General features: G+C 40.2%; 1 protein-coding gene across 5 annotated transcripts in view; it reads right to left on the bottom strand.

Moving 5' to 3' along the window:
- RAPGEF4 (Rap guanine nucleotide exchange factor 4) overlaps positions 1-22,086 on the bottom strand; it is a 286,855-nt gene that overhangs the window by 232,094 nt on the left and 32,675 nt on the right. For 4 of the 5 annotated variants that reach the window (XR_008295437.1, XM_027055477.2, XM_027055478.2 and 1 more), the window contains exons 2-3: positions 7,571-7,713; positions 4,106-4,194 (exon numbers count right to left, since the gene is read on the bottom strand). Coding sequence is in view for 3 of the 5 variants with exons in the window: in XM_027055477.2 (XP_026911278.1) it covers positions 4,106-4,194; positions 7,571-7,713 (232 nt within the window). In the remaining 2 variants the exon portion in view is untranslated. Of the gene's footprint in view, positions 1-4,105; positions 4,195-7,570; positions 7,714-22,086 lie in introns of those variants that run through there. The other variant, XM_027055479.2, reaches the window with a different exon arrangement.

Below are 22,086 nucleotides of genomic sequence, written 5' to 3'. Positions count from 1 at the left end.
TACCTGTAAAGTGACACTAATAATAGCACTAAACAGGGGTGGGGAAGAGGGCTGTAGCTTAATAGCCAATGAAAAAATGCTTGAAAAGTGCTTTTCACACAGCTACCTGTAGTGGGCGCTCCATTACCATGATCTATTCCTGCTCTTATCCCGCCATTCTGGCTCAGCTAACACCCCACTGAGGGTATGTCTGAAACTTAGAGATTCTAAGTTTGGGAATTTATCATCACCATCTCTGATTTCTGACCCTCTGATGAGAAGAAAGGCCACTAAGAGACTTGAATGAAAATGGAGGGTCAGGCTAGCAAGAAACTGCCCTACCCACTTATAAAGATTTCACTCTTGTGTGCTGTTACCTCCTTTCTTTTTCCTTCACTATCTTAGTCTCTTAACTTTTCTTTTTTTCTTTTACTTCCCTGCTCACCTTTTTTCCTGTGTGAGCAGCAGGAAGAACGTGAAATTTGGAATATGTCAGACCTGAATTCAAATCTTCACTTGGCCACATACATTTGTATGACCCAGGGAAAGTTACACCTGATGTTGCTGAGCTTTGTTTTGAAGCCCAGTTGTAAAACAGAACATGAATGCCAAAAGATGAAGTCAGTTAATGCACACAGAATCCCTAGCAAGTATAACACAGTGAAGGCACTTGGCAAAGTTGTTGCTGGTCTCAAGGGGTAGGAATTGTAGGTCTTTCCTTGCTTCTCCTCCCATGGCCCATTATCCAACCCCATTTCACTCCCAACTGAGGCAGCTGATAGTTAATTTTATGTGTTGACTTAACTATGGCAACCAGTTTGTTTAGTCAAACATTAGTCTATATTTTGCTGTGAAAATATCCTTTAGACATCTTTAACATTTATGATCAGTAGACTTTAAATGAAGCAAATTATCCTCCATAATGCAGGTGGGTTTCACCCAATCAATTGAAGGACTTAAGAGCAAACATGTTTCTCTTGAGGTCTCGCAAAGAAGACAGAATTCTGTTTCCAGACTACCACACAGGAATTCTGCCTGGGTTTCCAGCTTTCAGACTGATAACTGCAGCATCAACTTTTGCCTGATGGCCAGCCTGCTGGCTTGCCATATGGATTTCAAACTTACCAGCCCTCACAGTCACATAAGCCAGTTCCTTAAAATAAATTCCTATCTATCTGTCTATCTTTTATTTGTTCTATTTCTCTGGAGAACTTTGACTTATAAAGAGAACTACTCTGATTGGCTTACTAATCACCCTGATTTGGTCATATTACTGGAGGGCAGAGATTCAGGGCCCATTACAAGGCTAGCACAGGTGGAAGTGGCTTTTTTATTTCTCCCTGTCAAGCAACTTGCCATGGGAGGAGGTTCAGCCATCTTGCTCATTCTCTTTAGCTTCTTTCTCCCAGGTGGCTGTAACCATGTCCTGCGGGTGACCGTCTGAGTTGGCTGGAAGGCTGGGCCCTCTCTGTTTCTCAGACTCCTCTTTGGAGAGGTGAAGGATGTAGACATCAATGAGCTTTCTCTTCCGTATATCTTAGTGATATAAATCAATCCAGAAAACCCTGGTTGGACAGTGTGGGGTGAAGTACACAGGAGGCAGTAAACCAGATCTGGTATAGAGCTAGTAACTCCTAACAACTTAAGAGAAGACCAAGCCCAGCTTAGGAATTGGGTCTGAGATCAAAACCACAGCTAAAGTTAAAAGTCTGTTAAGATTTTTAAAACCCCACAGTTAATAACAAAGTGTTACTCATCTATTCTTGCTAGAACCCCATGATGAGAAAATTGGTCCAGGGCAATATTCCAGGAGCTTCTGGCCATACTATCTTAATACCATCAAAATCTCATGTCAGCTTTGAACATTTGATGTGTCAGATATTCATGCTGATGTTATTTATCATCCCTTAGGTACATCTGCTCTGCCTTTTTCCTTCTTCTCTTTCCCTTTCCTTCTCACCTTTCTCCCCCTTAATTCTCATCTTTGTCCCCTTTCCTCTCTTTTCTCACCATCTCTTTCCAGTTCTTCCCCTCTCTCCATCAGCACTCATTCACAACCACCTGGAGGAGCAAGGAGAACCATTCTCTACAGGCCCTGTCCCCTCCACACCTCCACACAAGTGAGACCTGGTTAAGGTAAACATCAGGAACAGCCCTGGGCAAGGAGCCCGAGGATACCCTCCAGGACAGCAGTCTGCAGGTGGAAGGTGTGCAGAGATAAGAGACATGGGGAAATCTGAAAAGATGACACATACCAGAAAGAGGGAACTTGCATGAGTCACCACATTTTTTTCAGTAGGCTTTACACCTAGAGCAGAGGCCAATGTAGGGCTTAAACTCACGACCCTGAAATCAGCAACCGAGCTGAGATCAAAAGTTGGACCCTTAACTGACTCAGCCACCCAGGAAACCCTCACCACAGTTCTTTTGAGTCAAAATTACAGAGCAGTGTCTAAGAGCCTATGTTCAGGTGCTGACTTCTTGGGTTTGAAGTGTGGTTCCCCCAATTTCTATATAGGTTACTTGGGGCAAGTTATTTAACCAGTCAGGGCCTCAACTGCCTCATCTGTTAAACGAGAACAGTAATATGACCTACCCCGTAGGGTTGTTGTGAGGATTAAAGGAGTAAATAAATACCTATCAGGTGCTTAGAACACTGCCCTGCACATGACAAATATCCAAGAAATGTAGTTGTTCTCTCAGTTCATTGAGAAAGTGAGGCAGCTTACAAGAATAAAAAACTCACCTCTCACCTCGGCATCTGAACTCCAGGAGATAACTGGCTCTGTGAGAGAAGGGGAGAGGGACAGTACCAACAAGGCTGACAGGCACAGGTCCCAGGCAGTTTGTAATGGAAAGTTCTATGTAGTGATGCGCAGAAAAAGTATCTATGGGTTAAGCAGGACTTGGGCACTGGCCTGAGACTCTGCCCATCCATAACAGTGGGAATAACATCGGCAGCTATATTCCAAACTCTAAATGCCCACCTTATCAACAATCTTTAGGATACTTTTCCATTTTTAAATGGTTGGCTGCCCCCAACTCCACTATGCACACATATGCCTGAAAATTTTTAATCTCCGATATAATGCATCATAAATGTGTCTCCATTTGGAGTATGTTACATATGAAAAAGGCTTAGAGACAGAGTCTTAAACATGATACTTGGCTGTAGGCTATTTATTCCCTTGGCTGATTTATACATTTTTCTTGATAATTTTTTCTGATTTTACAATTAGCCAATTCTCTTCCATCAGTTTTTATATGAATCCTGAATATGCAGGTAGAAAACTTGGGCCGTTTTCATACTGAGGCTTGAAGGTGGCCTTTAGACTTCTGAGATTCAAGGTTCCTGACTCCAAACAGGAAAGTTCTGTACATTTGGGCCCCAAGGATAAGGATGAACAAGGGTCATTGCGGATGTGAAAGAAGAGTCTGGGTTCAATTTTAAATATTCACAAATATTGTGAGAGGAAAAGAGAGAAAATGAATTTTATCTCCTAGGATGCTAAGCTCCTCAAAGGTCACTAATGAAGATCAAGTAAGCAAGTAGCACACTTTAGGAAAATACATATATATTATTAGCCCTTCCACATTTGAGAAGATGAGGCAGAGCAACTGTGAAAGATTTTTAGGGAGACTGTATCAAGCACATTTCTCCTGCATCGCTGTGGCACCTACAGGGCTGATGAGGGATCACATCTAGGACACAGAAAAGTTAGGATACCAGAAGGAGGAAGGAGGAGACACCCAGGAAGACTTGATTCTCTGTCCCCTTTACTCACATTTCAACTTACACAACATCAATATATAACTGTGCAATTGAATTGTTTGCATTTCCCAACAGATAGCAAGCTCCTGAAAGGCAGGCAATGTGTTCTTGCACTTCGTGTTCCAATACCTGTCACCATACTCAAACCATGGAAAACATGCAATATATATATGCTTCTTGAGTAACTTAATAAAAGAATTCAACAAACACTTGTTGAACTCCTTCCTATGGGAGAGAGGCCATTTTGAAAGTTTGAAAATGTAATTTTGATGGCATAAAATATATAGACCTAATGTGTCTTTAAAAATAATACTAATAAATCCTACTTAAAAAAAAAAAGATAAGGTATCTTACCTGGTGACTGCTGGTCTCAGATACTTTCACATCCAAAGACCCTGCCAGGACAGCATACCAGTTTGTTCCAATATCACCCTGGCGAAATACTGAAAAAGAAACAGTAAGGTAAATATACCAATATAAGCTGATTTTACCATATGACCACTGGTCATTATAAGCATGACTTGGATCTAGCAAAGCTTACCACCCCTCCTCTATCTGTTCTCAGAAAAGCTTGACGTATTTCTCTTTTCCTCATCTATCAACAAAGCTATATCTTATTTATTCTATGAAGTGGAACTCTATTAAAGGGAACTCTTTCATATTTACAGAGTAATAAGGGATGATAACCCTAAATGCTAGAAGATCCTTTGAATTTAAGAATTCACTAATGTTCTATGTAATTTATCTTAAATACATTTCATTGTATTGCAATTCTTAGAAAATTATTACTCTAGATGGGGTACATATTAACAAGGTTATTTGATTCAACAAAATTCTATCCTATCACCCCCATTTCCTAAATCTATTTGCATTAAAAGTAGTTTTTAATAGAATGTCTCCTTTTAAGCTAACCAATAAATAAGAAAAATAAAATCTGCTTTAAAATTTTTAACTAGTATTGTCACTGTCCACTTTCTAAATTTTTTTAACATTTATTTATTTTTGAGAGAGTCAGAGAGACAGAACACGAGAGGGGGAGGACAGAGAGAGAGGGAGACACAGAATTGGAAGGAGGCTTCAGGCTCTGAGCTGTCAACACGGAGCCCAACGCGGGTCTCGAACTCATGAGCTGTGAGATCATGACCTGAGCCAAAGTCAGATGCTCAACCTACTGAGCCACCCAGGCGCCCCATCACTGTCCACTTTCTTATTTGCTTTATAAATTCATTGCTTTTAGGCATTAGGAGTTAACTACTCTTTGGAAATAACTCTCATCAGAAATTTCTGAACCCAATTTTATTTTACTTTTGTAATCTTAGAAAGAAAACTTAGATATTTAGATAGAACCTTAGTTCTTATACCATGTTAAGACCAGTACTTTGGAAAATCATTCTGAAATACAGGTTCAAAAATCTCATACAAATCCAACTATCCTTTTAAATATCCTGGCTAAATAACTAGATTGAATGATCTGATATTTTAAAATTCGTTTCGTAATCAGAGTCAGAAGTCAAGTGACTAAATGAATCACATGACAACTCAGTGGGACAGCTGAGTTCTGGCAAGGCTAGCACTCCCTGCGTAAGAGCAAGCTTCTAGAAGCCATTAAAATAATGATGACAAGCTGCTCTAAACTCTCCCAGACATGCTTCAGAAAGACAAGAACAACAATGGCACCCCACACAAGTGCAATAATAAGCTTAAGAGGAGAGATTAAGGGATTTATAGCTGGCCTCTCCAATAACTCTGCTATTCCCAGTCTTTGTAAGTGACTTTATTGAGAGTTACGGTTTTCCCTGTCATGAACTTTTTGACCCCCAAAGACATTCTCACTTGCCAATCAATTTTACATTACAAAATGAATCATGGAGGATTCATTTTGAAAATGGTTTTAAGAAACAGAAAATAGAGTCTCATCCCCAAAAGAATGAAGTTTCCGATATCTATAAGAAAAAGATATACTGGCTTGAAAACAATATGTATAGATGACTTTTTAAATAGAAGTATGACTATGTTTGCATGGATACACGTGGGAAGACATCTTGAAGGAAACACATAAAGTGTTAATAGCAATCTCTGGGCTTGGGGATTGTACATGATTTTTATTTTGCTTGTCTTCCAAATTTTCTACAGTAATATCTGACAGACCCTGTTGGTCTCCCACTCAGAATGATACCTCCCCTCCTCTTATCTAAGTTAACACAGATGTTATACAAGTTTCCACCTTCCTCTACAGGACTATGAGCTCTGAGCATAGGGTTTCTTCCCTAGCTCCACTGGAGTAATCATGATTGGTCCAAACCAGTCACAGTGATCCAATTATCTCTGACAGTGATCAGTTTAGATGTGGGCATACGATGCAATTCTGGCCAGCAAACAGGAAGTCTACTGGGGACTTCTGAAAATAGACACAAGAGGAAAATAGACACAACAGGATATCTTTGTATTGGCATGTGATGGGGCTCAAGGCCAAAGTGGCATATTGATTATTTTGAATTAAAGCTGATTGAGAAACAGTCAGTGCAAGGACATTCTGACCCTCTACTGTGTCCCCCAGAAAGCAGGAAATAAGTCTCCCATGTGAAAGGTACCCTTCCTGCACCAGGAGATAGACATCCTTATCACCAGAGATAGAGAATTCAGGGCTGAGAAGGTTTTATAAACAAACCGTGCTTAGTTTCTTCACTAATTAGTACCCAAGTCTAAGTTTCTTTGTCATTGGTTTTCTACAAACTTAGTGCTTCTTTGTCTAAAAGGTATATAAACAGATTGCTATGGTTACTTCTTAGGTCCCATATCTGTGAGACCACTGCATGTATGAAATTAATTTTTTTTTCTCCTGTTAATCTGTCTTGTGTCAATTTACTGGACCAGCCAAAAGAATCATGAAGGGTAGGGGGGAATTTCCCCTCCCAATACATGTAATATCTCTAACTGCTATAGCTGTCAATCATTTGGGTCAAGTCTGAGAACAAAAGCCAACACCTGAGGATGCATGGCAAAACATATACAAAACAAAAACAAACACAAAAACAAAAACAAAATGGGAGAGCCATATGACCTTAGTAATGTCTTTGAGTCACTTAATTAACTCTGAAGCCCTCCTATCTCAAGACTTCTTGAATATGACTAATTAATTTTTCCTTCCTTGAATTTTCCCTCTTGAATAACTGATATTCATGATAGTTGGATGGGGGTTTTCTGTGGCTGCAGCATAAAAGTGTCCCAACAGATGGAAAAGCATTCTTTTTTAATGATAAATTTTTTTTTTTACTTTTTCAAAAAAATTTTTTTTAAATAGTTATTTTTGAGAGAGAGAGCACAAGCTGGGAAGGGGCAGAAAGAGAGGGAGACACAGAATCTGAAACAGGCTCCCGGCTTTTAGCTGTCAGCACAGAGCCTGGCACGGGGCGCAAACCCACGAATCATGAGATCATGACCTGAGCCAAAGTCAGAGGCCCAACCCACTGAGCTACCCAGGCACCCCAAAAATATTTTTTAAATACAGCTGTTACCTGATCATTTTACTTTTTATATTTGAGTGTCTAAGGATTTAGCTGAATATATGAATCAGTACATCCTTCTAGATCTATCTTCCAAGCTACCCTGGAAGATCCATTTACATGCTGTGAATAAAGTGAAGGAAATGCCTACAGGGAAATGAATAAACAAAGCAAAGGGAAATGTCAGCCTAATACCTTTGGTTGAAGCTCAAATATTTGGCACATAAATACTCCATGTGTTATCTAGCCCCATAGGATAACTGCAAATGAGCACAAACCATACATGAAAATACTCCACTGAAGTCGCATTTCTTACATGTAATTCCTTTTTCCAGATTCTCATAATAACCACATAAACAAATCTGATGAAGAAGATTTGGATGAAATTTCTCAAAAGCCTTAACTTCTTTCAGCCTTGTAAAGATGATATCCACATCTTCACTGGATCGTTCCAATGGTCTATAAAGGGGAGAAAAGGCATAAAAAGCTGTATCAATAAGGATTTACTTCAATCAATATGCATTATGTTAATTATATTCAAGTTTATGCAACCATCCCAATTACAAGTATTTCATTGCAAACATTTATACACTTATCCCCATCACAGGTTAGGCTGTGCTTAGGCTAGGCTTTTGTTAACGAATATTCACCTTAAATCACAACTATTACAGATGGTGTAATACTCTTGATTTATAGTAAGGAATATAGTGGTCTCTACCCACTGTTCCTTATACATAGCTCCTGAAACTCTTGTGATTTTCTACATAAGAGCCATAGGGGCATCTTCTGTTATGCTAGTTGGTCTTTTGTCCTTTGTTCCTGAGATATTTCAGAGGCATAAAGGTAAAATGGCTGTCTTATTATTTATAACAAGACCCTCTCTTTCCAACTGCATTTATGTTACTAAGGTAACATTTGGAAAACCCTTAGGTAACCTAAGAATGGAGGCTGGTTGCTAAGGGAACCAACCATGTGATTAGAGGGCTGAAACTTGCAGGCCCACCTCCTAACATCTGGGGAGAAGTCTGCAGATTGAGTTCAATCACCAAAGGCCAATGATTTAATCAGCCATGCCTACATAATGAAGCCTCCATAAAAATCCCTGAACTATGGGGCTCAGAGAACTTCCACGTTGGTGAACATGTGAAGATTTGGGGAAAGTGACATGCTGGGAAAGATCATGGAAGCTCCATGCTCCTTCCTACACCTTGCCTTATGCATCTCTTCCATCTGGATGTTCCTAAATTATATTTTTTTTTATAAAAAAAGATAAAAAACAAAAAACCCAGCAAACTAGTAAGTAAACTTTTTCCTGAGTTCCTGAGCCACTGTAGTACATTAATCAAACCTGAGGTAGAGGGTGTAGGAACCTCTCTGATTTACAGTGACTGGCCAGCACAGGTGACAACCTGGACTTTTAACTGGCATCTGAAGTGTTTCTGACAGGGCAGTCTGGTGGGCTGAGCCCATAACCTGGGGGATCTGATGCTCTCTCCAGGTAGATAGTGTCACAATTGAATTGAATTGAGTTGAATTGTAGGAGATTCAGCCAGTGTCAGAATTGCTTGCTGTGGAAAACCCACACATTGGTGTCAGAAGTGTTGGGTTACCATAGTAGTGGAGACAGTGAAGGAAACACGGGAGGAGTTTTTCCTTTACAGATGGCTAAAGTGGGAATCAGTCTCTGAGTCATGAGTTCAAGCACAGTTCAAGCTTCTGGGTATTGCTTAATCCTTTAGAAGCACCAGGATGTGATAAGATACACGAAAACTCAGGTTTTATTTAAAATTGGAAGTCACAAACCCAAATGTCTGATTGGCAGTGGCCAATCAGATAAATCAAATAGGTAAAAAGAGCCAAATATAAGGGGAAAAAATCTCTACTATATGAAAACAATGGTGAAAGCTCAAAGATAAATAAGAGCTGATACTAAGCCTCAATGTTGGCAATACTCTAGGGAATGGTGGGCATCAGAATGAACTGCAGAGATGGGACTGCTAAAAGGAACAGGTCTTACTTAGCTGTTTTCCTTATTACTGGTTTTCTGTGGACACATGGCCCAGATGTTGTCATATCTTCCAACTGTTTAAGGAAAGATATCTAGATCTTTGTTTACATTTCTTGAACATTGTGTAGACTACACACACACACACACACACACACACACACACACACACCATCTATGGACTAGATCCAACTTGTTGACCACCATCTTGTATTCTCTGGATTAAGATGAACCAAAAAACCAAACAAAAACAGGAGAGTTTTACGTATTATAAAAACTGTTTCCTTTCTTTCCTTTAAGCAGTTTTCAAAGTCCATTCTTACAATATGCTTTTGCAGGATCATATGGTGTTCCTTGACAGATATTTCACATTTCACAGAAACCATGCAGCCTCATGTGTGCTCTGGAGACTTCTGGGACCAGAAGAAATGAGCTGGTCAAGGATGTGACTGAGACCAGTAATTCTCACTGAATACCCATGTGCTTCCCTGAATTTACCATCTTCCCTTGCAGTTATGTTGGAGTCATGTTGTGGCTAGTGGACTGTGAACAAACTGTCCTTTATTACTTCTGAGATGAGACTGTTAAGAGCCACAGGATGTCTTCCATCTCTCTTTTCCTAAGCCACAACTCTACAGCATTACAGGTTGAATTGTGTCCCTCCCATAAAATATGTCGAAGTCCTAACATACAATATCTGTGAGTGTGGCCTTATTTGGAAATAAGGCCTTTGCAGATGTAATCAACTTAATCAGTCATACTGATTAGGGTGGGCCATAATCCAAGGACTGGTGTTCTTATAAAAAGAAGGGAATTGAGGCACGGAAACACAGGGAAGATGGCCATGTGAAGGTAGAGGCAGAGATTGAAGTAATGCAACTACAAGCCAAGGAACCCCGAGAATTGCTGGCAACCACCAGAAACTACAAAGAAGCAAGAAAGGGTCCTCCTCTAGAGCCATCAGAGAACGTGGCCCTGCTAACAACTTGATTTTGGACTTCCAATCACCAAAACTGTGAGACCACCAAACACCAAACACAAAAACACCAAAAATGTTTTTTAAATCCACCTAGCTTGTGGTACTTTGTTTGAGAGTCCTAGGAAACTAATACAGAAAGTATGTGTTTCAGATGTTATAGCCACAAGATGGAGACTTTGTGCAAGTGACAAATAAACCTCCACTGGGTGAAGCTACTGAGATTTGGGGGGGGGGGGGGGTGTGTGTACGTGTGTATGTGTGTATGTATGTAGGGTTGGGGGATTGTTACCACAGAATCACTTATTAGCACCTAGACCAACATAGAAGTCAGGACTGGATGCACCAGAGTTCCAAGGAACTTGGGACATTGTAGGAGGAAGACAGATCCCACCATGAGAGATGACCATTTTTAGAGAACATGAACAGAAGACCGTCCCTAAGGGGAAGACCTAAACTCATGAAAGCTTACTTAAGAGGCTCTTCACCTGCCTCCATCACACTTTCAGGCCCAAGAAAACTAAACTCAAAGAGTGTGCCCACAACTTTGGCTAGCCTTCCAACTAACCTCTAGTGAAAGGGCTTGGACTCTGCTTCCCAGAAAGGAGGAGGGGAAATCCTGATACATTAGTGCCCAGTTTATGAGATAACCAAGTTCCTGAAAGAGGTGGAAGGTTTGCAGGCTTTATTAGGGAAGATACGGCCCATCAGAACAAGAGCCTCCTTCCACCTATTGGCCATTTGTTAGGGCTTTATCAATTCCCTACCAGAAGGTATGTTCCCAAAGTGAAGGGGCTTTGAAACAGGGGCTAGAACTTGAGCAGTTAATCAAGGGGTACAAATGAATTTCAACAAGTGTCTTTGTGTGCTCAGTGAGAACGCGTTTCACAGGCACTGAGGGCGACCGCAACTGGCAGAGGCACCCCTCGGTGAGGAGCTATGCCAGTAGGGCGCACTTCACAGGAGGCAGTGTTGGCACCAGTAGGAAGTCACACCCAGACACAGCAAGCAGCCGTGTGAACTCCATGGGCTGCTGCCACAGCATTCTGACACTGGCCTGCAGGTCTAAAGCAATGACAGCATTTAAACGACCATGGGAAGAATCACGAGGACCAGATGAGCTGGAAATTAACTGGTCACCGTCATGGTGGATTCTACTTAGTTTCACAGGAAAAAAGATACGTGGGGATTAGAATCCATCTTCCATTAAAAAGGAAAGCAGCATCCCATTTTTGTACATTCTTCCTAGAGCACGTCTCACATTAGGAAGGCAGACAGCTTAAAAACATTTTTGGCCCAACATTCTCCAGAAGAAATAGAAAGCAGAAGAAAAATCTAAGTACTTCCATACAGTCCAAAACAAGCACAAAAGAACTTCAAGATTCGTAACAAGATTGTATAAGGCCAGGTGACCAAAGACACTTGAAAAGACAAAGCTAATTTGAGATAACCAGAACAACTTTGAAACCTCTCTTCCTGATATTTTCTTCAGGCATCCCCAGATGAGGTCCTAATAATGTTTCCCCCATGTATAAACACTGAAGCCACAGAAACAATGAAAAGCAATGTTTTATCTGTCACTGCTTTTACTGGGTACTCCATGGAATGCAGAAAATTGCATTCAGCTATTAACTAACATTTTTACCATCCCACCTCTCTAATCTACCGCTGGTGATAATCCTTCTTTGTCCCTCTTTTCTTGTGAATCCACAATTTCCTAATGCCACATGGATTTTCATCTCTGTGGAGGTCATGCCTGGCACTTCTTTTATAGATTCCACAGCACCCAGTAGATAGCGAAGCTTGCAACAAGTCCTTGGTGTGTGACGGTGGGGCTCTACAGCAACCTCAAACTAACTCTTCTTCTCTCCTACATCTGCTACTGCACCTGCACTCCTTATTCCCATGGATGGAGCAGCCTCATCCTCACCCTCCCCACATGCAGGTAATTCTACCTACTTAATGTCTTTCAAATCCACCCCCTCCTCTTAACTCCTCCTGCCACTGCCTCAGTTCCGTGTGAATGAAAGGCACGTGAAGCTTGTGTTGGGACATGAAGCTGAACAGCATGGCAGTCCCCTCCCAGGAGGCTGGAGAGCTGGGTTCCATCTAACAGCCAGCACAAGTATTTTAAGAAGAGTAGTGGCATGGTTGGATGTGGATTTCGAAAGATCACCTTGGCAAGTAGAGGCAGATGTGAGGGAATAAAGACCAGCAGGTAAGAGACCAGTTCAGAAGCTCTTGCAGTATTTCAAAATGATGATGTGGGCTTCTCTAATTATAACTCACTCCAGGATCCTTTCCATTCCCTTAATAAATGTGTACAGCTGCTCCCTCAAGTAAAAGTAAGTGAAAGCTCCAAGTTCAGAGAAGTTATTTTTCTTAGCTTGGCATGTGACACCCCAGGACCATTTTTCAAATTGCCTAAAAAGGAGAAAAAACCTCACTTTTAAAACATGTTCAAAAACAATAGAAAGAATCATTTACAAAAGAAGACACTGTGATAGGCAGGATCTTAGATCGACCACCAATGACCCACATCCTCGTATAATGTCTTTGAGTGTGGGCAGGAGCTGGAATTTGCTTTTGGTCCATAGGAGCATGGCAAAAGTGTAAAGCTATCACTCCCATGATTATGTTATGACAGAGATAAAGAGATTTTGCAGATATAATTAGGGTTCCTAATCAGTTGACTTCAAGTTAGTCAAAAGGGAGGTTTTTTTCCCCTAGTGGGCCTGACATAATCAAGTGAATCATCCACTTCCAATCAAGTGGAGGAAGTGGGAGATTCTTCTGCTGGCCTTGAAGAATGACACTGCCATGTTGCAAGAGAGCGGCATGGTGAGGAATACGTGAGACCCCTGGCTGGCAGCCAGCAAGAAAACAGGGATCTCAGTCCTACAGCTGCAATGAACTTAATTCTACCAACAACTATGTGAACTTAAAAGGTGTCCCTAAGCCCCAGAAAAGAGTACAGCCCAGTAAGCACCTTGATTTCAGCCTTTAAGACCCTGAGCAGAGGATTCAGACAAGCATGTCCAGGAACTTGCCCCATGGAAATGGCAAGATAATAAATGTATGCTGTTCTGAGCCACTAAGTTTGTGGTAATGTGTTCCACAGCAATAAAAAACAATACAGACTGGAAGTTACTTTCTCACATTGACTCATTTCCTTATGACCAGCTTGGTGTTCACTTCCTTCATGGAGCTTTTCCTTATAGTGTCTCTCTTCTCTGACCTAGGAATAAATCTAACCAAAGAGGTGAAAAATCTATCCGCTGAAAGCTACAGAAAGCTTGTGAAAGAATTGAAGAAGACACAAAAAATTGGAAGAAGATTCCATGCTCCTGGATAGGAAGAACAAATATTGTTAAAATGTTGATACTACCCAAAGCGATCTACATATTCAATGCAATCCCTATCAAAATAACACCAGCATTCTTCACAGAGCTAGAACAAATAATCCTAAAGTTTGTATGGAACCAGAAAAGACCCTGACTAGCCAAAGCAATCTTGAAAAAGAAAACCAAAGCAGGAGGCATCACAATCCCAGACTTCAAGCTATACTACAAAGCTGTAACCATCAAGGCAGTATGGTACTGGCACAAGAACAGACACTCAGATCAATGGAACAGAAGAGAGAACCCAGAAATGGACCCACAAACGTATGGCCAACTAATCTTTGACAAAGCAGGAAAAGATATCCAATGGAATAAAGACAGCCTCTTCAGCAAGTGGTGCTAGGAAAACTGGACAGCAACATGCAGAAGAATGAATCTGGACCACTTTCTTATACCATACACAAAAAGAAACTCAAAATGGATGACAGACCTCAATGTAAGACAGGAAGTCATCAAAATCCTCAAGGAGAAAGCAGGCAAAAACCTCTTTGATCTTGGCCACAGCAACTTCTTACTCAACATGTCTCCAGAAGCAAGGGAAACAAAAGCAAAAATGAACTACTGGGACCTCATTAAAATAAAAAGCTTCTGCACAGCGAAGGAAACAATCAGCAAAACTAAAAGGCAAACGACAGAATGGGAGAAGATATTTGCAAATGACATATCAGATAAAGGGTTAGTATCCAAAATCTATAAAGAACTTATCAAATTCAACACCCCAGAAAACAAATAATCCAGTGAAGAAATGGGCAAAAGACATGAATAGACACTTCTCCAAAGAAGACATCCAGATGGCCAACCGACACATGAAAAAATGCTCAACATCACTCATCATCAGGGAAATACAAATCAAAACCACAGGGAGATACCACCGTACACCTGTCAGAATGGCTAACATTAACAATTCAGGCAACAACAGATGTTGGCGAGGATGTGGAGAAAGAGGATCTCTTCTGCATTGTTGGTGGGAATGCAAGCTGGTGCAGCCACTCTGGAAAACAGTATGGAGGTTCCTCAAAAAACTAAACATAGAACTACCCTACGACCCAGCAATTGCACTACTAGGCATTTATCCACGGGATACAGGTGTGCTGTTTCGAAGGGACACATGCACCCCCATGTTTATAGCAGCACTAACAACAATAGCCAAAGTATGGAAAGAGCCCAAATGTCCATCGATGGATGAATGGATAAAGAAGATGTGGTATATATACACAATGGAGTATTACTCGGCAATCAAAAACAATAAAATCTTGCCATTTGCAACTACGTGGATGGAACTGGAGGGTATTATGCTAAGTGAACTTAGTCAGAGAAAGACAAAAATCATATGACTTCATTCATATGAGCACTTTAAGAGACAAAACAGATGAACATAAGGGAAGGGAAACAAAAATAATATAAAAAAGGGAGGAGGACAAAACAGAAGAGACTCATAAATATGGAGAACAAACTGAGGGTTGCTGCAGGGGTTGTGGGAGGGAGCATGGGCTAAATGGGTAAGGGGCACTAAGGAATCTACTTCTGAAATCATTGTTGCACTATATGCTAACTAATTTGGATGTAAATTTTAAAAATAAAAAATAAAATTTAAAAAAAATACTAATTAAAAAAAAAGTCTCTCTTCTCTGAAATCCAATTGATAACAGGGCACCTGGGTGGCTCAGTGGGTTAAGAGTCCAACTTCGACTCCGGTCATGATCTCAGGGCTCATGAGTTCAAGCCCCACATTGGGCTTGCTGCTATCAGCACAGAGCCCACTTCAGATCCCACCCCCTTCTCTTTCTCTCTGCCCCTCCCCAGCTCAGGTGTGCACACACTCTCTCTCTCTCTCAAAAATAAATAAACATTAAAAAAAACCCACATGAAATCCAATTGATTCCGTATCTTTTTGCCATCTTATCTGATTATGTTAATATTTCACGTTTCAAACATGTAAATTTTGTCTTCTTGGAGATACTGCCATTCATTTATTTATTTGGTAAATCCCATTTGGATCTCATCTTTTATAAACCAGTGAATCATTGTTTTCCTACTTGGTTTTGGTATTTTTCTTCTGTGGTTCTTCAGTTCTTCCAGGATGAATCTCAGTCTGTCATTAAAAACTTTCTAAATTAGATAACAAGATGAGACAGACGTTAACCCATCCAAATTAGTTGTACAAAAGGCACAACCTAAAAATATTTCTGATAAAATATGATTATTTTAAGTACTGTATAAATTGTAATGGTAAATAATGCCTATTTAGCAGCATCAAAAAATATTTTATTAAAATGTATTTATGATCCTCAGAGGAGTGGTTTTAACACTTAACTTTTTATCACACCTAACTTATGAATTATCAAAATCTATGGAATTAGGGGCGCCTGGGTGGCTCAGTCGGTTGGGTGTCCGACTTCGGCTCAGGTCATGATCTCACAGTTCGTGAGTTCGAGCCCCGCGTCAGGCTCTGTGCTGACAGCTTAGAGCCTGGAGCCTGCTTAGGATTCTGTGTCTCCCTCTCTCTCTCTGTCCCTCCCCCACTCGTGCTCCATCTCTGTCTCAAAAATAAATAAGCATTAAAAATTAAAAAAAAAATCTATGGAATTAAAAAAAATTTTTTTAATGTTTTATTTCCTTTTGAGAGAGAGAGTACATTGGAACTTCCACAGTCAGGTGTACAAGGGATTACAAAGGTTCTGAATTCCCAGTGCTGCCTGCATGCATTATGCAATGGGGAAGTTTAATATGCTCTTGAATCTTATAATTCAGTCAATTTGGGATTATCTAGGGACTAATTAACCAGTCTCTGGATTAATCAGAGCACAAATATTAACACAGAGGCATTTGTGAGAAAAATGTATAATAACCATAAAATTAGCAAAAACATCTACCCTTAAGTGACTTCTGTTGTTTGGCTGCATGATAATCAATATTTGCAAACCCCCTGCCATGTGGAAGGCCATCCCCTCATCAATCTGCTGAGTAAGCCCCTCAGCTAACATCAGCAGAAGCTCTGGGGGACCTCTCAGGACAGCAATTCCAATATCCAACAGTCAGACCCACGGGGGTGCAAAGTATGGGAAGAGGGAAGGGAAAGAAGGAGGGGGAGGCAGAACTGCTCTCTGCCAGCTGCCTTCCTACAATCATAAACAGAAGGCTCAGCCAAGAATTGGGCATACTAACAGACTATAGTAGTACTGTCATCTTGTGAGATGCCTTATTTCTTCAAATACTTTACTTGTATATATATATTTTTTTAATTTCCAGGTATCTTTTGAAAAATCAGTGAATGTATTTTAGAACATTGGGTGTAATGTTAACCAAATACATTTGCATTAAAATGCATTTACATTTGTTTTTTACAAAAACAAATTTGCATTTGTTTTGACTAATTTTGTTGTAACAGTAACTTAGGGTTATAAGAGCTAGTCCCCTCCCTTCATCAACTGTTAAATCCAAGATAATTCATGTAAGCCTTATAAATTACAAAAGGCTACAGAAGCTACTATTATGACTAGCACCATCATCTTCATCATCATCATTAGCCACAAAGATCTTTTAAAAGAAGTATTTAATGAAAACAAGGAATAAAGTACTTAAAAACATGTACTATTATTCTCATGTGCCTTTTGAGGCTTTTATAGATAGTAAGACAGTAAGATCTCAAACACTATGTACTTGAACACTAACTAATTTTCCAAAGAGCCTTAAAAATGTTGATTACCACAGCCCTGTTAGATGAAGCAGGTATTCTGAACCCTATTTTACCAGCAAAAACATTTGACACAGAGGTTAGATGAGTATTAGTATACTAAAATCACGTGCATTTGTAATGCCAATGATGACATGGATATACCAAAAGTCTTTGAAACTCAAGATGTTTACCACTTATCATGTTATCATTTTAATTATGTGATTATTAACCACTTAGAATACTGAGAGGTTTACTCGTTATTAATTACAAGTTTTACCAACAACGTCAACAAAATTCAGAATGAAGGTGTTGAAAATGCATTCATTCAACTTGCAAATATTTACCGAGTACCTGTATTGGAGGAGCAGAAGGCACTCAGGGCATGGCTCTTGCACCAAGGAAGTGAAAATTGAGGTAGGAAGATTTGTACACAGACAGCAATTACCAAGGTGAAACATGGTAAGCAGCACAATTAAAATAGAAAAACAAGGAATAGGAATTAGGAAGCCATCACTTACGAAGGTATCATTGAAGGGTGAAAGTTCTTCAAAGACTTCATGAAGGCGTTATTGTAAATTCTTCCTAAAATCAGTTCTTTCTCAAATTTCTCTTTTTGTAACTACAGACGCAGCACTGTCTGGTCATACATTTTTAGTGCTAAAAATGTAGTGTATTGCTACAGCTCCTCCCCTTGGAGACCTGCTGAATGACTCTTCTCCCTATGAGTTTCTTACCCACCAATCTAACACACACACAGACAACACACACACAATCACACACTTGCACAGATACCCACACAGGCACACAGGTACATACAGCGATGCATACACACACAAATATACAAATACACATTCACAAACACACATATACACACTTACAAAAACCGTTGACAAAATTTACTCAGACTTCTGAACCTTTCCTTAGGCCCATCTGTGTACTTGCTCGTAAAATGCAGTTTTAGCAAGAACCCTGCTAAGTCCATGTAACCAGAAACTTCCACCTTCAGTATCTGACATCTGATTGGGTTCCTCATCTTCCAACATCCCCCAGGAGACACCTAATCAGCCTTGTCTTCAGCAAGAATCCTGTCAGGTCATTTTAGCCAAACCCCCTCTTACGCCTGATGTTTCCTCTTAGTAATTTTCCACCCACTGACACCCGGCTCCTTGGCTATCAATGCCCACTTGCCCAAGCTGTACTCAGAGTTGAGCCCAATCTCTTGCCAACTGTAAAATCCTGAGTGGTCTGATACCTATTGGAATGGTCTTATATAAAGTCTACTTACCATCTTCAACAAATGTGAATGAATATTTTTTTTCTTTAAACTCACACACAGACACTCACACATAGCTCAACTCAATTGCCAAAATTCTCTCTAGGCTCCTAATTCTGCCTGTGTTCAGGGTGACTCTCAAAAAACTCCCCTTGATGGATCCTGAGACCCAGGAGCAACCGCAGCTTTTTATCCTCACAGCTAAGACTGACTGTCACAAGGCACACCAAGACCTGTGTGACCCTTCCAAAATATGGCCTGCACATCTGTCACCAGGGAGCAGAGCACGTGAAGTCTGCAAATTCCTGGCCTTCGTGCCTCCCTGTTTAGAAATCATGCCTGCATGCTTTTATGTCTTTATGAAAGAGTGAAGTGAAAACTGCCCCCTCAGTGTCCCAAATAAGAGAGTTTTGACTGCAGGTCACTCTGGACTACCACTTTGGCCCTAGCTGAACAACAGGAGGGGTCAGAATACCTCCATCCCCCTTTCAATGACGACCACTCTGTCATCTGTCCCACGGTGAGAGAGATGCCAGCTCTGGGGCCCCAGGGCTATTTGGACAGCTGAAAAAGCCTGCATTCAGGCAGAGGGCAGGAACAGCCCTGCTAATATCTAAATAATGCCAACCCTGCTGTTAGTGAGAAGAGGAAGAGAGAAACCTTTTTGACCTGACTCAGTGTGCTGCAATTTGTCTTATTACAATTAAAATGAAAATATAAAGTCAAAGTACAGTCTTGCCCAATTTTAACATGCCCTTTTCAAAAATCTTCTCTGATAGTACATGAGTATCTAAACTCAGTACAGGATCTTAATGCTGGGCATAAGTCTCTCTACAACACACCCCCAGCCAGAGGTACAGGATCCCAGCCAAATTGCTTCCTGGACCCCAAAGAGCACTTCAAGTTTTCATAATTTTCCCCAGGTAATAATTTGCTCTACTAGTATTAAGCTAAAAATAATTTCTTTTGGCTCCTTAAACTTTTAAAATGGCTTCTGGCATGACTCAGATAACTGATGCTTCTTTAAAATGCTTCCCAGATAAGTTTGTATTGATAGCTTTTTTTCTTCTATGTAATTTTTGCCAGAGTAAGCAGGGGCTCTCAAAAATCATTCCACAGTACCTAGTGCTACACTCAAATTTGAGATGACTGTTCAAAAAAACTGCCACTGCTACATTAAATATTTGGAGAGCCCTAAGGGCTTTAGGTCATGAGGATTAGAGAAAATGGGAATCTCTTCAATCAGAGCCTTCTGATAATCTTTTCTTAGCTCTATTTCTGGGCAACCAGAGGAGACTTGTGAAGGAAAAAGAAAGGAAGAATACTCAGGAGACTGAGAGGCAGGGAGGACATTACTTTACCTAGAAGAGTGATTCTCAATCTTTTATCCCTTCCCAACCCACCTGAGGCACAGGATCACGCCCATGAGAAGCAGTGAAGGAGAACACATTTTTAGCAGGGAGTTTTGAAAACACCTCCCCTCACTGGATCAGCTGGCTGGAAATCTCTGGCTTTTTAAAAGAGAAGTTGATGGGGCGGGGGGGGGGGGGGGGGCGGTTACTTGGGTGGTTCAGTTGGTAGACCTTCTTTTGATTTGAACTCAGGTCATGATCTCATGGTTCATGGGATCAAGCCCCATGTCGGGCTCCATGCTGAGTGTGGAGTCTGCTTAAGATTCTCTCACTGCCCCTCTAACCTGCTCTCTCTAAAAATTAAAAAAAAAAAAATTAATTAAATAAAACAAAATAAATAAAATAAAATAAATAAAACAAAATAGAAATGGGTCTGGTACTATAATGGTGGATACTCTAGCCCCCGTGCCCTACTCCAGTCACCTATTTCCTTTGGAACCTCCTCTTCAACTACTTCCCTCTTACTCACGCTTCTCCAGACACACAGGTGTCTTTTCTTCTGCCAGGGCTGCTCTTTCCCCAGATCCAGGCATGACTCATCCCTCACCTACCACAAGTCTGAGTGCATATTCTCCTCTCACTGGGCCTACCCTGCCTGTCCTGCTCAGTCCTCTCAGCAACACCTAACCCATTTTCACCCAACATTCTTTTCTTTTCTATAGCACTTCGCACTTAGCACTTACTAACATAATATTTCTAATCATAACAATTTACTTATTTATTTTGGTGATTGCCTCCACTGGAATGTAAGCTCTAGGAAGGCAGGGAATTTTTTTTTTCTGTTTGGAGTACAAGCTCCAGTACCTTGAACAGTGTCTAGCAATGAACATGGCTGAAGAAGAAATATCCTTTTGTGCTTGTTGTATTTGTACATGTGAGTGTATATTATTAAATGCTACTAATATTTCAAGAAAAGTTATTAATATTTTAAAGAAAATTAGATTGCTTTTTGGCTACGAAACTGTCAACAAAATTTTTGCTATTCTCTACTCTACTTACCAAATCAGAGTAATAATGAATCCTCAGACTACTAGTGTTCTCAGTGAAAGAATGCACAAAGAATCATTTTTTAGTAATAGCTTATATATACACCAAGATTTCTTGGAGGATCCATTTATATTTTTCCTCATGTGAGTCCAGGCTAATTTTCACAACCAATCAAGGAAACCTAAATATACAAAAATGTGATATTACTCAGCCTTTCTGAAGGTAAAAACCATATAGGAAATGGAAGTAATGTAGTTCTAAAGCTATATCCCAGAAACAAAGTGAACAGATACCATTTTATAAAGAGATGCACTCAGAGAAACTCATTAAACAAGGCCCAAATTCAAAATGGTTCTAAACTAGAATATATAATACAGCACCAACAACTACAAGGCAGTTTATTATTCCTGCTGGGAGATACTCACGCTGCTATTGTGGTAATTAATCTCTTCTGCCCCACAATACTTGTAATGGACATAAGTATATTTAAATCAGGGGAAGTTGGGCCTAAATTTTACCTTACTTGATAAATAACAGATAAGAATAGAAAAACTGGTATGCAGACACACTGGGTGAAAACAGGTCTCTAAATCAGTGATGAGATTATGGAGGCTTACATGGTCAGTTCTCATAAGGAACTAGAACTCAGGAAGACTAGATAACGAAGAATTTCAGGACTTTCAGCAAAGAACCAAAGAAAGGAAGAACAAAGAACTTAGCATGTCAAGGTAGGTACCATTCTGACCTAAAACCAAGAGTTTTCAAGCCAACAGCTAAAGAAAGCCCTATAGGTGTCTTGAGTCCATTAGCAAAATTATCTCTATATTTGATGCGGTACATTGGTTGTTTATTGAACATGATGTAGAATGGCAACTTATGTTTTTTTTTAAATATAAGAAATTTTATACTTATTAAAAAGATCTATTGTTTCAGTATAAAAAGAAGAGAACTTCTATCTCTGCTATGATGGAGTAAATGGTGCCAGACTAACCCTCCCACAGTAAACAATGTAAAAGTTTAACAAAATACATGAAGCAACTGCTTTCAGACATTGAGCTAGGGGCACCTAGCTGCCTCAGTTGGAGGAGCATGCGACTCTTGA

Source organism: Acinonyx jubatus, chromosome C1, assembly GCF_027475565.1.
Source record: "Acinonyx jubatus isolate Ajub_Pintada_27869175 chromosome C1, VMU_Ajub_asm_v1.0, whole genome shotgun sequence".
Lineage (NCBI taxonomy): Eukaryota > Metazoa > Chordata > Mammalia > Carnivora > Felidae > Acinonyx > Acinonyx jubatus.
The sequence above is the reverse complement of the archived record's forward strand: the minus strand, read 5'-3'. Positions and strand labels throughout refer to the sequence as shown.